The 15992-nt window shown below is 41.4% G+C and overlaps 1 protein-coding gene across 2 annotated transcripts in view; it reads right to left on the reverse strand.

The window, feature by feature from the left end:
• RHBDD1 (rhomboid domain containing 1) overlaps positions 1 to 15992 on the reverse strand; it is a 112042-nt gene that overhangs the window by 74128 nt on the left and 21922 nt on the right. For both annotated transcript variants that reach the window (XM_039855787.1, XM_039855788.1), the window contains exons 2-3: positions 13602 to 14106; positions 12217 to 12349 (exon numbers count right to left, since the gene is read on the reverse strand). In XM_039855787.1, the coding sequence (XP_039711721.1) occupies positions 12217 to 12349; positions 13602 to 14034 (566 nt within the window). In that variant the 5' untranslated portion in view covers positions 14035 to 14106. The remainder of the gene's footprint in view (positions 1 to 12216; positions 12350 to 13601; positions 14107 to 15992) is intronic.

A 15992-nucleotide genomic window follows, 5' to 3' on the forward strand; every position in this document is an offset into this window, starting at 1 on the left:
CGTTTTAAAAATGGAACCACGGGCAGGACTATCCAATTACAGAAGACGATATGTGTCCGTACACCTCAATTAAAACTAGCTCAGAAATTATGCTATGTGGCTAACTGAACACTGCTTCTGAATCACATGAGGACAATGACAAATGAAAGGAAGTAATGTTCACAGACATAGATAGATGTTTAAGAGTGATATTTTATAACCCCCTGTTTAGAATAAAGTCAACTCTCACAGCCAAGAGGAGCTGCTTTGGGCTCAATTGTGTCTCTTCTCAAATTCACATGTTGAAGCCCTACCCTCCAATGCGATGGCGTTTGGAGATGGAGTGAGACAACTAGATTTAGATGACGTCATGAGGGCAGGGCCGCGGTGATGGTATTAGTGCCATTATAAAAGGAGGCATCAGAGAGCCAGACTGCTCTCCTCCTCTGTGAGAATGCCGCAAACCAGCAAGAGTTCTCACCAGAAACGGACCCATGCCAGCGCCAGGACCCTGGACTTCCAGCCTCTAGAACTGTAAGAAAATGAACTTCTGTTGTTGAGGCCACACAGTTTATGGTATTTGGTGATGGAAGCCCAAGCTAAGCCAGAACTCTGAGGAAGAATGAAGACTAAATGTTATGTAGGATCCAGATGAGACCCTGCCCATCATATAGAGTGTAAAAGTCTTTCTGTTCTTAAGTATAGTTTAGAAAATTATTAACAGCAGCAAAAAAAAAGAAATTCCCCATGAGCACTGTCTAAGTTATTATGTAGAGAACATGAGATTACACGCTGTGTATTTACAGTCCCTTCGTCCACATGATTGAACAAGAAGAAAATCTTGGAATTTAAGATTACCATCCTCAACACCAAACGAGCATAGCTTCTGGAAAATATGTAGAGGATACAGACAGACATGACACACGAGGAAATACAACTTACTAAAAAACAAAAAAAGCGATGCCATTTCACTATATAAAAGAATTGTAAATAACAGAGATAAAATAATTGTTACATATAAATTTTTTTTTAAATGTAAGAGAATATTCTGACTGGCCAGGAAGTGGGGACATGGGCACTGTCGTATGCTGTTGGGAGACTACAGATGGCAAGTTGGTAACGTGTATAAAGAGCCATGAACATAGTTCAAACTCTTAATCTACGATTCCATGTCTGAGAATCTATTCCAAGGACATAGTCAGACCCAGGAGCCAAGACTTGCAAATAATGTTCTGATAGATGTCCTCACTTGGAATGTGAATGATTAGGCAGTGAAATTAATATGCAAAACTAGGTATGCAAAAATCAGTGAATGAGAGAATAAATTAAAGGAAGCAAAACAGGCGTCATTACGCAGCCATTAAAACTGAGGCTTTTGAAGAACTGTGCTTATAACAAGTTAAGTGAAAGTGTAGAAAATAGAACTATGCATGAAGGTTGGGTTTGTGACACAATGCTAATAGTTTTCTCTGGGCAGGAGACATGGGCTACTTGTCTTCTTCATCACGCATTTATATATTTTCAACTTTGCGACAGTGAATATATTGTTCTCTCAATTAGGAGCTGAGAATTTAGGTTATACTCTCATTTAGCTACTACTTTCTTTTCACTTTATGTATGTCTTTTAACCATTTTTGAAAGAAATTGTTATACTAAATCTCTTAGAAGAGATCACTGAAGAAAACAGTAGTCAGATAAAATTGTCTTTTCTATTCTCAACGTGTCTTCCATGCAGCTTGAAGCTCTTCCTGTGGTCAAGGCCTGCTTGCTTTGTCCAGCTGTCCAAGACAGGGCTGGGTGGTCTCTCTTTCCACAGCCGTGGACCCCAGAGACAGAGGGATGATTTACATACACAGCTCCCATTCCCTCAAAGACTTCCAATTCTAGTGGGAGGGGAAGTTCCCTGCCTCCAAATTTCTCATCTTCATCTCATAAAATCTAACTCCAGAGAATCATTGCTTTGCTTAAATATTGTTCTCACCTTGAGTTCTGTTCAACTGAAGCCTTCCTGGAAGACAGACAAATTAACTAATTCTTTTATTATAAGACTCATATAACCTGCCTCATGGGAGCCTGTAAAGAAAGGAGAGAGGAAATGTCTAAACTGACATCCGAGGAATGCAAAAGAAAGATCCCCCCTACTTCACAAAATCTGCTCAAGACAGTCTTGGAATGCTGATTCAAACTTAACTTTTTGAACAGGCTGTAAAAACATGTTTCTATGATATAGGACAAAGGGTATCAATTCTATATACACTTGCCATCGCAGCTTATTAAAAACATGCAACTGTCTCAGTAGATGAAAAGAAAAAAGATGTGACTGTGAAATATAGACGGAAAACCAATGCTTGTTAAACCCATTATGCACCTCTGCCTGCCTCTTTAGCTATGTGACAAAAGGGGAAATCTGCATAAAGCACTTCAGCTGTACATCAAAGTAAAATGCTCGTCTCCAGGAAAAACACTAGTGTGGTTGTGTGAGCTGTGAGATAAACTAGCCATTGTTTGCATGAACCATTCTCTGCCATGTCAAAAAATAAATATAAAAAACTGACAGACTATACTTAGATAAATGGAAAATGGCACACATTTTCTCAAAAATAAACAAAGCGAGCCTTCAAAATAAACAACTGACCGTATTTATTGTCAGTGATAAAATCTGAGCTTTCAAGTGAAAATTAGAATTTTGGAAAATTTCTATCAACCACCATGAGTTTGACAGCTTCCTAATACTCAATGACATTGCTGACGAGATTGGTAGAGATATTAACAAATGTGATATTTTGATATTGCATAATTAAGTTTGTCATTATTTATAAGGTCTGTAAACTCAGTGAATCAGTATTTCCAAATGACTGATACATGATATTAGAAAACCATATATGTGCAAAAGTTCCATTCAAAGTTTGAGATAGAACAATGGGTTTTTAATATAACAGAGTTCAGAAGCGTTCACGGATGTGGTTTCGGATTCCACTTTTGAACTAACCGTTAGGAAACTACCACTTGATGAGTTTTGGTGTAGTACAAAGAATATCCACAATTATTTGAAATGGCTATTAAAACATTCCCTCCTACTCTTTTCAAGGACACATCTGTGAGGTCGAACTGTCTTTCATCAAAATGATATGTTTCGACAGATTAACTAGAGAAGCAAAAATGGGAGTCAGTTATTTCTTTTCTATTAAGCCAGACGTCAAAGAGTTTTAGAAAAATATTATTGCTATTCATTTCTCTTTTTTTGGTGTGAAAAACACATTTATTTACTTTTCATAATATCATTTACGTTAATACATATTGGACTTAGGCTTACTATTGTTTTTTTAACAGTCTTTTTTTCTGCTTACTATTGTTATTTTAAACGAATTATTATTAGTAAATGGTATGGATTTCAATTAATTATTATAAATAATTTTCTAACTCAGTTTTAAGTTCCAATATGGTTAATATAGACAGATATAATCCACATAAATTAAAGCTCTTTGGGGCCCTCAATCATTTTTGAGACTCTTAATTTGCTCTTATGACTGAAACATTTGAGAAACACTAGTTTTAGAGTATGAATTCAGAGGCCTGACTGATGAAGCTTAAATACTGGCTATCCCATTTACTAGCTGATATTTGAGTAGCCGTAATAAAGTATTTAAAATGTCCTATGCCTCAACTTCCTCATCTCTTAAGTGGGATAAATAATGACCTCTCACAAGACAGGTGTCAGGACAATATGAGATAATATACATAAAGAGCTTATAATGGTGCTTGGCATGTAGAAAGTCCCCAGTGCATGACAGTCATCACTATTATGATCCATGGACTGTCAAGTGGGCCTTGGGGAACTCTCCCCCATCTACTCACTCCCCTTCTATTCTTTGTCTCACTAGTTCGTCTCCAGTTTCTTCTCTAGTCTATGTCAACAGATTTACTATAACCCTGCCACCAAATCTCCAATCTCTATCCCTGGCCCCCTCTCCTAAACCACAGATCAGTTCATGGCTGTTCCTCTTCAGAAACCAAATCTGTGTGTCCATCTGGCTATAAGCAAGGCCTAAATTTATTAGCCTGCCGTCTAAGGCCTTCTACGATGTGGCTTCATCCTGACTCTCTCGCCTGCTGTTTATAAAATGTAGCTTCAAGAACACTCGTTCCGTAGAGATTGCTTCAAGCTGGTGCCAAAACACACGGGTGCCATCATCAAGTAAATCTGGAAAACTAGTTAGTTAACCTGATTTTTTCTCTTGCGGTGCTTTTCAGAACGCTGCACATGTTCATGTGCCTGTGGCCACTGGAATGGAACACAGAGCACATATGCGCAGAGCTGGCTGACCAGGGAGCATCTCAGGGAACACGTTTGGGGGAACGCCGCTCACTAGCTTTATCGCCCAGTATTTGTGGACAGATTCTTTGCTGTTTGGTCAACTTACTATGCTTCCTGGTTTTTGTTCTTTCTATCCGTATAGTAAAGAGTGGTCTACCTCACCGTCTGCCCTGTCATCCCCTAACAGGCAATAAGACACATACCCCGCTCCTCTGCGAAGCCTCCCAGTTTCTCAAACCAGAGTTAATAACCCTCCTGTTGTGTTTCTCTGCTCTCATTCGACTAACATTTCTGCCTTCTGTTTTGTTTCAGTTAGTCGTTGGTATATGTTTCTGTCACTAAATTGTGATAGATACTGATGCAGGTCAGTATCTAACAAGGACCCCAAAAGCAAAGATACGAAAGGGAACAAATCTTCTTTTTTTTTTTTTACTAATGATTGAATTCAAAACTGCACAAGATTACTCTCGCCTTACATTTGAGTGAGAATTCAAGTTCTGAAACAATGAGATATTGGCTTACCTTAAAAAAAAACCTGAAAAAAATAAAGTAAAATTAAAATACCTGTCAGAGGTCATAAAGGAATCTAGCGAGACATTTCAGGCCCAAAACAAGCAGAGAAACTATAGGTCCTTTCGTTGACTGTATTAGGGTTCTCCAGAGAAACAGAACCAATAGGATGAATAACACACACACACACACGCATAATTTATTTAGTTAATTTGTATGTAATTTATGTATGTATGTGTGTGTATATATAGATATATATATATATGCATATATATAGATATACATATTTATTTTAAGGAATCAGCGCACAGGATTACGGGGGCTAAGAAGTCCCACTCTCTGTCACTTGCAAGCTGGAGATGCAGAAAAGTCAGTGGTAAATGTTCCAGTGCGAGCCCAAAGTCCTGAGAACCAGGAACGTCAGTGGTGTAAGTCCCAGCCCAAGGGCAAAAGAAGACCCACGTCTCAGCCCGAACGGGCAAAGAGAGGCAGAGGCACATGACCCTTGGTGTTTTGGTTCTGTTCATTCCCTCAGTGGACGGGATGATGCCCACCTACTACTGGGAGGGGCACCTGTGCCACTCAGATGGCATTCGGATGGTATTCTCTTTTGTAAAAATCCTCACAGACACACCCAGAAATAACATTTAACCAGCTACCTGGGCATCTCGTGGCACAGTCAAGCTGACATATAAAATCAACCATCACACTGATGTTCTTTAACTTACATTCAATCAACCATAAATATTCACCCAGTGCCTACTATGCGTCAGGCAGATGATTAAAATACAAAGATGAATAAGAAAGAGTTTTTAGTCTCAAGAAGCTTCTAGCCTAGAGAGGAAGTAAAAAAATAAAAAAGAGCAAATTATAATGGAGAAAGTGCTTATGGTAGGGAAATCTACATTATAGGAGCAAAGACAAAGAAGTAATAAACTCTAGCTGGAGGAATCAGGGAAAGCAGCACAGAATAGATACTGATTTGGGTTTTGAATGACAACCAGGAATTCATAAAGAGAAAAGAATAAAGGGCGTGCCAGGGAGAGGGAAGAGAGACACATTCCCAAAGGCCCAGACAAACATGGTTGGTGTTTTGGTATTTCACCATCCTCTACCCACCTTTGATGGTATGGCAGGCTGAATGAATGTGACCCCCAAACGATATCCACATCCTCACATCTGGAACCGGGGAATGGTACCTTTCACAGCAAGGGTTTTGCAAATGTAATGAGATGGGGCAATTATGCTGGATTAGCAGGATAAGCCCTAAATGCTATCACAAGTGTCTTTAGGAGAGAGAGGCAGAGGAAGATTTGACACAGATGAGAGAGGAGAAGGCAACATGACCTTGGAGGCCTTGGAGTGATCCGGCCGCAGCCAAGGAATGCTGGCAGCCGCCAGAGCTGGAAGAGGCAAGGAACAGAGGTCTACCCCCAGAGCTTCCAGAGGGAGCTTCCGGAGGGAGCACAGCCCTGTCAGCACCCCGACTTCAGCACAGTGATACCGATGTTAGTATTTTTATCTTCCAAAACCATGAGAAAACAAATTTCAGTTGTTTTAAGCCACCAAATTTGTTACATCTGCAATGAGAAACTAATACGGATGCTATCGATTATCTGCCTTTAGTATGGTTTCCTGACATCTATGGAAGACTCTGGAATAACATCGCTGTCTCCATCTCTACCCTGCCTCCCACGACCACCCCTGGGTAATCTCACCACCCATGTAGATAACTCACCCGACACCTAAAGCTTGCAACCCCTTAACCTCCGCGACCCCAAAGACCTTCTCTCCTACCATTCCAAAGCTTCACACCACCGCCAACACGCTCCGCACCACGTCCTCGGTTAAAATGAACTCAGATGTCCTGCTTCTGATACCAGTTCCTATTCGCACAGCTCTCTCGGTTTTCAGACTTGACGAAACCTCCACTCTTCATCCCTCCATCTGCCTATAACCCACAGGCCTCATTCCGTTTACTTTCCCTTCCCCATAGGATAATCCTCTCAACAGAACCCACAGATAGATTTTCCAAGGAGCTCGTGAAACATTAGGCGCCTCACCTGCCAGGGGCCCGCCCGAGCTGTGGGAGGGCTCCAAACGACACGTTCGCGTGGTCGCATGTTTCTGTAACACTTGTGAGAGTGATATATCTTCACCGCCCCGGCTAACACTGCTATCTCTTTCCATTGCAGCTTCCCCTCCATCGTGCTTCCTCCCAGGTCAGATGATGGCACTAGACTGACTGGCTACAGACATCTTTGGGGATTCAACTAAAGGGAAGCCAAATTGAAGATACATTAAGTTTCAGCTCAGTGGGGCTTATTTATGTGGTTCGCAGTCATTTCAGCACAGGGTGAAGTCACTGTTAGTCAATGCTGTGTAGAAATGGTTTCCGGAAATGCTCTTAACGCCGACCGTGTGTCCTTAATGAGAATTCTAACAGGAAGCACAGGAGCGAGGTCCTGCAGCCCTCTCAAGGGTCCTAAGGCGCATATATATATATATATATATATATATATATATAGTCTCGTGCTGGAGTCAGAACCCAGAGTCTGGAAAATTCTTCCAACCACCGAGCATGTAAAACTGTAGGTGGAGGTCACATCCCATCAATACGTAGTTAAAACAGAAGAGAAACAGAAGTTCTCTATCAGGAGTATACATGATAACACAGTACATTAAATTATATGCACCATCCACTTCTCTTTTCTGAGAATCATGCGAAACAAACTTTATCAGAATTCCTGTGTTTGCAGCTCTCAAATAAAAAATATTTTCAAATCACATCAAAAGCTGTAAACAGAAGTAATGAATAAGTTCTTGGATTTCTGGTGATTCGGTCAACGTAGAAGAGTGAACCATAAGTAATATTTCTTATTGACACAATGCAAAGTATTGATACCCGTGAAGAAAACATGAATCTTGTACTATGTCACTAAAGATCCTGACGACACTCAAATCAACTCAAAGAACAGTCAAGAAACTTGAAAACTACACAAGAAAACTTTAAAAGCCCTGAAATTTTATAGCTCGTATGTAAAAATAAACTTTATAGGTTTCCCCAAATATGATAACAATTCTAAAATTTTACATGATAAGTTGTGAAAGCTTTTCTAAATGTTCTATAATAAAAAACTGACTTTGATACACTACGCTATTCTCTCTACAGAAACGCAATTTCCAAGTTATTGTTATGTGAAGAAGAAATCAAAGAATATGAAGCAAAACCTGCGGGGGAAAATATTAGAGATGCATGCCAGGAAGTTAATGCGATATTATTTTTATGTATTTTGTAATGTTTCTAGTATTTGTCAGCTCTTAAAAATTCATACGCTGTTGAGTTTCCTTTGCTCATTTAAAATTTTTACTTTTGTTTCTAATTTTGTATTTCTTTCTTACGGAGAACCCACAAAATTTGGGGGGCTCCAAGCCCCCAAAACTAAGATCTGCCCTTGACAGAACATTCACCTTCCTCAATTCCTTGCCTTTGGTGATTAACCTCCAACTCTGGATTAACCTCATATAATAAATGGAATGATAGAATCAGAAAATCATCCTTCACAATTCACCATGAAATAACCAATTCAGACAAGGATCATGATGGATAGATACTAAACCATAAGGAAAAAGGTTATTGAGAACAAACTATCTGCATGATGTACAAATCCTACCCTATAGATGACTTGCCAATTACAAAGGGACAGATGTACCCTTACAATGAAGACTACCTTAAGTGATTAAACTCAGAATTCCTAATAGAGGGACAATCTGGCATTATGGCTTTTTTGATGTAATGCAACATGCAGTGTACAGTATCACCCCTACGAAGTAGTCTTGACAAAAAAAATCCAGTTTAACCCTTTAAACCTAACTTCCAGCTTACAGAAATGCGGGGGTCAGAGGATGAAGTTAAGTAACCTTACAAGGAAACAGGCAGACAAATCTAGAACATGGGGCATTCTAGAAAAGACCTAACCACTTCAAAAAATATCTGTGACATTCATTTTCAATGTCGAGGAAAAATCAAAAGGTGGAATGACTGCCTTAGAGTAAAAGAAAACGAAGAAATATAATAATCGAATGCAATGTGTCAACCTTGACTCAATCCTGGTTCTACCTCATGCCCACCCCTCCCCCTCCAAAAAGTTACAAAAGACATTTTGAAAACTTGGGAGATTTGAATATGGACCAATTAATTACTAGACACCACTGGAGAATTACAATTAATTTTGTTTGGTATGACAGCAGTAATGTGGTTATGCAAAAGAATATCTTTAGGAGATACCTGATGAAGTTTTTAGGGGTGAAGTTGTCATGATATTTACCACTTACTTTCAAAAGCTTCAGCAACTTATGTCTAAAGTTGTTTATAATTAAAAATCTGGAACAAGCAAAAACTATATTCAATCTATTTTTCTCTCATTTGGTCAATCTAACCTGCAGTTTTTAGTAGGGTCAGAGTCATTACTCTCCTCAAACATCAGCAGTGGGGCAGCACCCAAAGCTGAGCGTGTAACCTCTCCAGAACTGCCATGTTGTACTAAACAGTTGCCTAGAGTCCAAAGTTGGTCATGGCCTGCTTCGTTTGTGTTTAAGAGTAGCTCACAGGGATTTTCAGACCACTAATCACCATTCAGGATGGAAAAGTCAAGTAGGGAAGCAAGAGATGGGAAGAGAGAACTCAAACAAAAAAAATTAAATAACAGCTGGTTTTATTCATTTTAGGAGGAAAAGAAAGAAAGTATCGTCCCTTTCAGGGACAGTGCACATTTTCAGTGATTTGTCTCATAATAAAAATGATGAGTTAAGTACTGTATCATTGATAAAGCACTTTCATATGGATTACCTGTTTGACTCCTTAAAATTGACATGAAGCAGACCAGATAAGTAATATTCCCATTTTACAGATAAGGAAAATCGAGGCTCGGAGGGGCTGTATGACGCACCTGAGGTCTCACAGCTGGTCCGTGAGCCTGGTCCTCTCACAGTTGACCACAGTCTCCAGCGTGGACACTGAGTGGTTCTCTTACTCTGAGTAATGTTCATCTCTCCCTGAGCTTGAGTTTTCAGACTAGAGAGCCTTAGGCTCATAGAGAAATTGCAGAGGTTCATAATTTGGGCTAGAAAGTAACACTTGGCATCGGATTCCCACTCCTTCTGCCAGGCAGCCTCCTGAAGTAGCCTGTACACATCCCTCCTGGGCTTACTCAGGCACAGGGCACTTCTTTGGACACGGTCACCTATCTGGGTCCCAAGACATGCACACAAGGCCAAGCAATCACTGAAACAAGGTCCACACAAGGGTCCTGCGACAAGCAAAAGCAGCAGCAAAGATGTGTGATTACTTCGCCATGCGGTCAAGTCCACACTCCTCCCAGTGCTTGATGGCCGGCTCTCTGGACACGCTGCCCTCCACCAAACTCCGTAACTAGGGGAAATTACTAATTCCATGGCTTTCATATAACACAGAGGTCCACCAAATGTTTGCCTGGCAGATTTTTTTTTCTTTCTCTCGAAAGGGCAGCTCATTAAGTCCAACAATAAAGCAGGCTTTGTTCTCAAGATTTACACTGTTTTCCCAGTGAAAATTCTAATTGACAACCCACCAGGAGAACAGCAACGCAGAGCAAAGAGAGCTCTGGTTTCTCCCATCCTTCCAGCTCCATCTCGAAGGAGCACGTGCTTCTTAGGTTTCCTGGACCCGCGGTTAGCTCAGTCTTTATTTGGACACATGCATAAGTAGATGCTTGGATATCAGAAGCTTATTATTCAAAGCAGTCGAATCTTAACAATCAAAAGATTTATCCTTTCAAACTTCAAAGATAAGAAATTTCATTTAATTCCCAGGTCCTTAAATGCAGAATAAGCATACTGCCTGAAAATACAACCGTGCCTTTTCCATGGAAGGGGGACCCTAAAAAATAAAATGCGTGATGGGAGTCTTCAGAAATAGTTGCATGAGAATATTAAAGGCTCTGCTATTCAAAGGATTCATTATAGAATAAAAGTTCAAGTACCAAAGGGAGTGATTTTCATATGAATGTTGGGTGTTGCTGTCACATTCAAGAGTGTCTCATCTACATTGAGAAGCGAGTCACATCAAGCAAGTCAGGGAGCCATGAGTGACAAGGTATAGAGAGGGCTGTTCGGTTAAGGGACAAACACATTACTGGACCCCTTTTCAAAGAAAACTTTGAAGATTTTGTTAGGCTTTCTTTGTGGAACTGTCACAAAATAACAATACAGTTGCAAATGAGTGGTGTTTGGTGGCCACGTCGCTGCCTTTTACAGACCAGCTGGCAATGGCTGCCTGTGATGGGAAATTAGCATCTAAGAAGGACTCGAGGCTGCTGGGCCCGAGGAGAATATTGTCGAGTGATGGACAACACCCAACATCCACACAAACCAAAAGCAAAATAAAAACTCCTGTCTGAAAAAGCCAGCAGCGAGAAAATCACCTTTCCTTCTTTCTAAATCGCAAATCCCTTTCTTCAGTGTCCAGGTCCCCAGAGTAAAAATAAACAAACCATGGGCTTCCAGTTGCCTTATACAGATTGAGACGAGTGAAGCCGGTGAAAGAGGTGGAAAAATAACACAATTCGCCATCCTTTTTCTAAACAGAAAGCAGAAAAAGGAACCAAAGTGGAAAAGCGCAGCACCCCAGGCAGAAGCACCAGCCAGAAGTCAGGAGGTCTGAGTCCTTCCTAACCAGTCCGGTGTCTACCAGGAGCTGTCTGATGAGTCTCCCAACTTCTTGAGTTTCCTCATCCTCGTCTGTCAAAGATTCATAAACGTCATGGTTCTCAAATTGTGTTCTTTGGAGTCCTAGGGTCCTATGGAGATACCTCTGAGGCAGCCACAGCAACAGAGAGCTAAGGCGAAGGGAATGGGGCCCCATGCTTTCTTTCAACCCCAAACAGTTAGGATTTGGTCCATTTTACATATCGAGGTTGGGAGTAAAGCCTTTCATTTAAAGAGTTATATTGCCAAGACAATTCACAACTAAAATGGCTTAAAGGCATTGGCCCGATATCCAATGTGATTTTTTTAAATCTTATAATCGCGTGGTTTCTATGTGCCTCTTTGGATTATTATTGTTAGAATTCATTAACTGATAAGATGGTTAATCTCGATCCTCAAATCTGTATCTCAGGTTGTCTTATTCCTACCTAAAAGGTGAGGAGACGGAAATTCAGATAAGACAAGTACACCAAAATTACACAGCACAGTAGGTGACAGGATTCAAACTCGGGAATGTCTGACATTAAAACCATTAAGCTCGATTCTGTCCATATGATTAAAGAATAAATTTCACTGTAAAACACAACTGGTTATCTCATTATTATTGCAATTCTTTCTCCATAGAACATCGGGCTCTTCATTTGTATTCTCTAAGAGTAAACACTTACCCCGGCACCATTAAATGAATCGCCACAAGTTCTGCCCAACAAGCGAATTTGTTGGGTACAGGAAAGCCCATGACGCTGACAAAGCCTCCAGGGAAATAATGGTTGTTAAGAACTTTCAAAGCAAACAAAACTCCTAAAAGAGAAGAAAGAGCATACAAATATCAACAATCTAAATGTGGAGGTAATCAATCAACACTTGCAAAGAAAACTAGTTAATGTGACAATGATTATTCGATTGCATCCAATTCTTTGCTTTGAAACCTGCTCCATTCCTTATAAGTCAACCCGGCATTTGGCAGAAGGACAGTGTTCAAGGCCACCCTTCTTTTCATGTCTCTTAACACAGAAGTTCATACTGACTTTCTGCACGCTACTAAACATGTAACACACAAAACGGGGACAGAATGCCGGCCATGGTACTAAATGTCACTGAATCGTACACTTCCAAATCGTTAATTTATGTCATGTGAATTTGAACTCCATTAAAAACATAGACAAATAATGTGTGTTTTTCGAACCTCTGTGGAGAGACGTGTTGAAGGCAGGCGGATTTCCTTTCTTCTCCCACAATTAGATGCAGGAGGATGCATCTTAGAGGGAAGGCGGAAGGAGAGCGGGGAAGATGGAAGGAAAGGTTAGATTTCCTTCTGTTTCAAAACTATTTCCCTCCGCCCCCCTCGCATTCTGATTTTTTAAAACACCTAATTTAAACCCTGATGGCAATTTCAGTTCTATGATATATGCATAAAAAAAAAGGAACTTAACTAGTGAGGGGGGAAAAGTGAGAAGCAACGCAAACACACGGTGAACGTCACGAAGAATGGATTCGAATCCCCGCTCCCCCACTTGTGAGGTGTGTATCCTGGAGCAAGTTTCCTACTTCTCTGAGTCTCAGCTTCCTCATCTACAAAACCAAGATGATGCCAGCTCCCTATGAATCTGTTATATGAATTAAATAGCGTGAGCGATATGGAATGATGGTCATGGCTTCTAAAACATGGTGAGCATGCCATGGCAGGGTGGGATGCGTTTAGTCATTAAGAGGCATATCATCTTTTTGGAGAACTCCCTATCACGAACACACCTGGGGCCTCTCCTGGACCCCACCCGCACGGAGCCGATGCATATTCCAGTACCACATCTCCTACAAAACTACCTTTGAGCAGAACGTCATCCAAATTGCCCAAGAGTAAATCATAGCAAAACGTCTGTGCCTCCTATGCTCCAATCAGCCTCCGCTCTGAAATCCAACCCCCAGCAGCCCTTAACCACTCAGAATTCCGTTCCCTCACCAACTGGGGACCCACGCTTCATCAAAGGAAAGCAACCACACCTCCCGTACTGTCACTAGGCGTGATGCCACCTTAGAAATGTGTCTGCCTTACCTGAGAAACCCACAGCACAGTTCATTCTGAAGCTGGGTTCATCCATAAATTCTGCAAAGGCCAATTCCAAGAACAGGTACACCACCCCAGTGAGCAGGGAGAACGTGGCGATGACATAGGCAAACCATTTGCTTCCTAGTCTTCTTTCCAGATTTATTCCTTTCCACAGCAGAGATACCATGTTGAAGTACAAGTGCCAATCATCCGCATGGTGAAAGGGGGAAAGCAGCAAGCGTTGCCAGTCTTTTTGCTGGAAACACTTCTCCACGCTGAGGCAGGAGCCGTACAGTGGCTTCAGAGGACTCAAGAAAAACCAGGTGTTGAGAGCCAACGCGGCCAGGGTGACGGGAGGGATATTGTTGACCCCAACGTAGCAGATTTGAGAAAAGAGCAGAAGGAGCCCAGTATTAAGTCCTCTTGTTCTCCTCTGCATGGTTAGATGTCAACCCAGTGATGGGAAAATGGGCTGTTTTAGGAATCCGGGGAGGTACACAGACAGCTGAACCTAAAACATATAAAAATGCACATGACAATCCACCAGTTAAACGGTAATACACCGGTAAGACAGACTCACTTAAAAATGAGCTTACAGTATGCATATCCCAGCTCTCATCTATCAGAAACATTTTTTCTCAGTGTCTTCCAGAGTAATGTCCCTTCCAGGACACTGGCTGATGTCCTTTCTTCGTATTACATTCTAAAATAGAAATATTATCCCAAATCCCCAGGGACCAGTTAATGGATGGTTATGCTTCCTCTGACAAATATGCCATGAAAACATGACTTGTCTTCCTTTTAAGCCAACTTGTAACCTAATAAAAACGAGGGCAGTACATAAAGATCTAATAATGATTTCTGCTCAGAATGTTGGTATGGACTCTTTACCCCCTTTATTCTTTCAAAAAAACATTTGATTTTCATATAGTAGAGTCTGCTCCAAAGTTTTTAAATGTCAACAAGCAAGTTTTAAAGTGCAAGTATACATTATCTTCCATTCCACATTGCTAGGTACCAACTGCTGGAATACTTTATTTTCACAAAAACTTCAACTTTTAAAAGTTACCTATTCTGTGCCAAATCCAGCATTGACACACCGCCCCTGTTTTTAAGGAGCTCAATTTCTACTGAGAAGTAAACTAACAACTGCCACACAGTGTTCTAAATGCAGTGACCGAGGGAACCCAGTCCCTAGCACTGGATCCAGCCCAAGTGGTGGGGTGAGCATGGCCATCGGGTGGACTGGAGCCACTGACGGAGAAGAGTCCCAGGGCTCAGCAGTTTGCTTCTCCTGAACCTGGGCTGGCCTCGTGACTGACAGGACACAGAGGAAAAGACATTCTAAGAGTTCTGAATCTAGGCCCCCAGATGATCTGCAGGCTTCTGCTCCCTCTTGAAACCCTCCCAAACAACCACGTGGACAAGCCCAGGGTAGCCAGCCACCCTGATGGCCCTGGCCACTAGCCAGCTAATGCCCCAGAAGCAAAGCTGTGCAGGTGACCAGCAGCTGACCACAGATGTGTGAGTGAGTCCAGCTGAGCCCGTGCCTGATTTGCTGACCCACAGAAAAACGAGCCAAATAAATGATACTTGACTTCACCAAGTTTTGGGATCGTTTGTTATAAAGCAATTACTAACCAGTACAGAAAGGATCTGCTTTGGTGACGGACTGGTTTATGCTCATGAACAGAAGTAGTAAAGAAAGAGACACAGACTAAAGGTGCAAGAGATAAACAAAAGAATCAAGTCCTTAAAGGGAAGAGCCTTGTCCTTCATAACATGACATGTCTGTCGTAACACCAACGTCAGGTGCAGATATGAGTCAGCAGACAGACAAGGAGACGGGGTGCTGAAAGGGCGCTCATCTAGTGGTTCCGTTTTCTCTGTGGAGTTTTCTTGGCTTCTGCCCAAACGGGTAACTCTCTGGTTCCCCAAAGATAAGATGCCCATTCAGACGGCACGCTGAAAAGTGCACGGGCTCTCGAGTAGAAAGGGGCAGGATTCTCCCACTTGCTAGCCCTGCGACTTAGGGCAAATTACTTAAAACTCTCTGAACTCCAATTACTTCACTGTAAATTAGGCATAATACCTTCTTCCCAGGATAACTGTAATATGTCTGGGACGAGGTGGGTGTTGAATAGATGGCAGCGACTTTTTTCATGACTAGAAGGAAACCTCACTTATGTGCAAAAGGCTCTGCTGATAGTAGCATCCTAATAAGGCTCAAATGTACTCCCCATTCCCCCATATGAATAACCCCAAAAGAAATGCCCAAGGAAAAACTTATGTGTGTGTATGTGTGTATCTCCCCATTACCAGAACAACCCAGGTTCCTTTATTGTCATGGGCTTATTATTATAGCTCTGTAGCAGTCTCTGTAGAGAATTTAATGAA

Source organism: Pteropus medius, unplaced genomic scaffold, assembly GCF_902729225.1.
Source record: "Pteropus medius unplaced genomic scaffold, Ma_sr-lr_union100, whole genome shotgun sequence".
NCBI lineage: Eukaryota > Metazoa > Chordata > Mammalia > Chiroptera > Pteropodidae > Pteropus > Pteropus medius.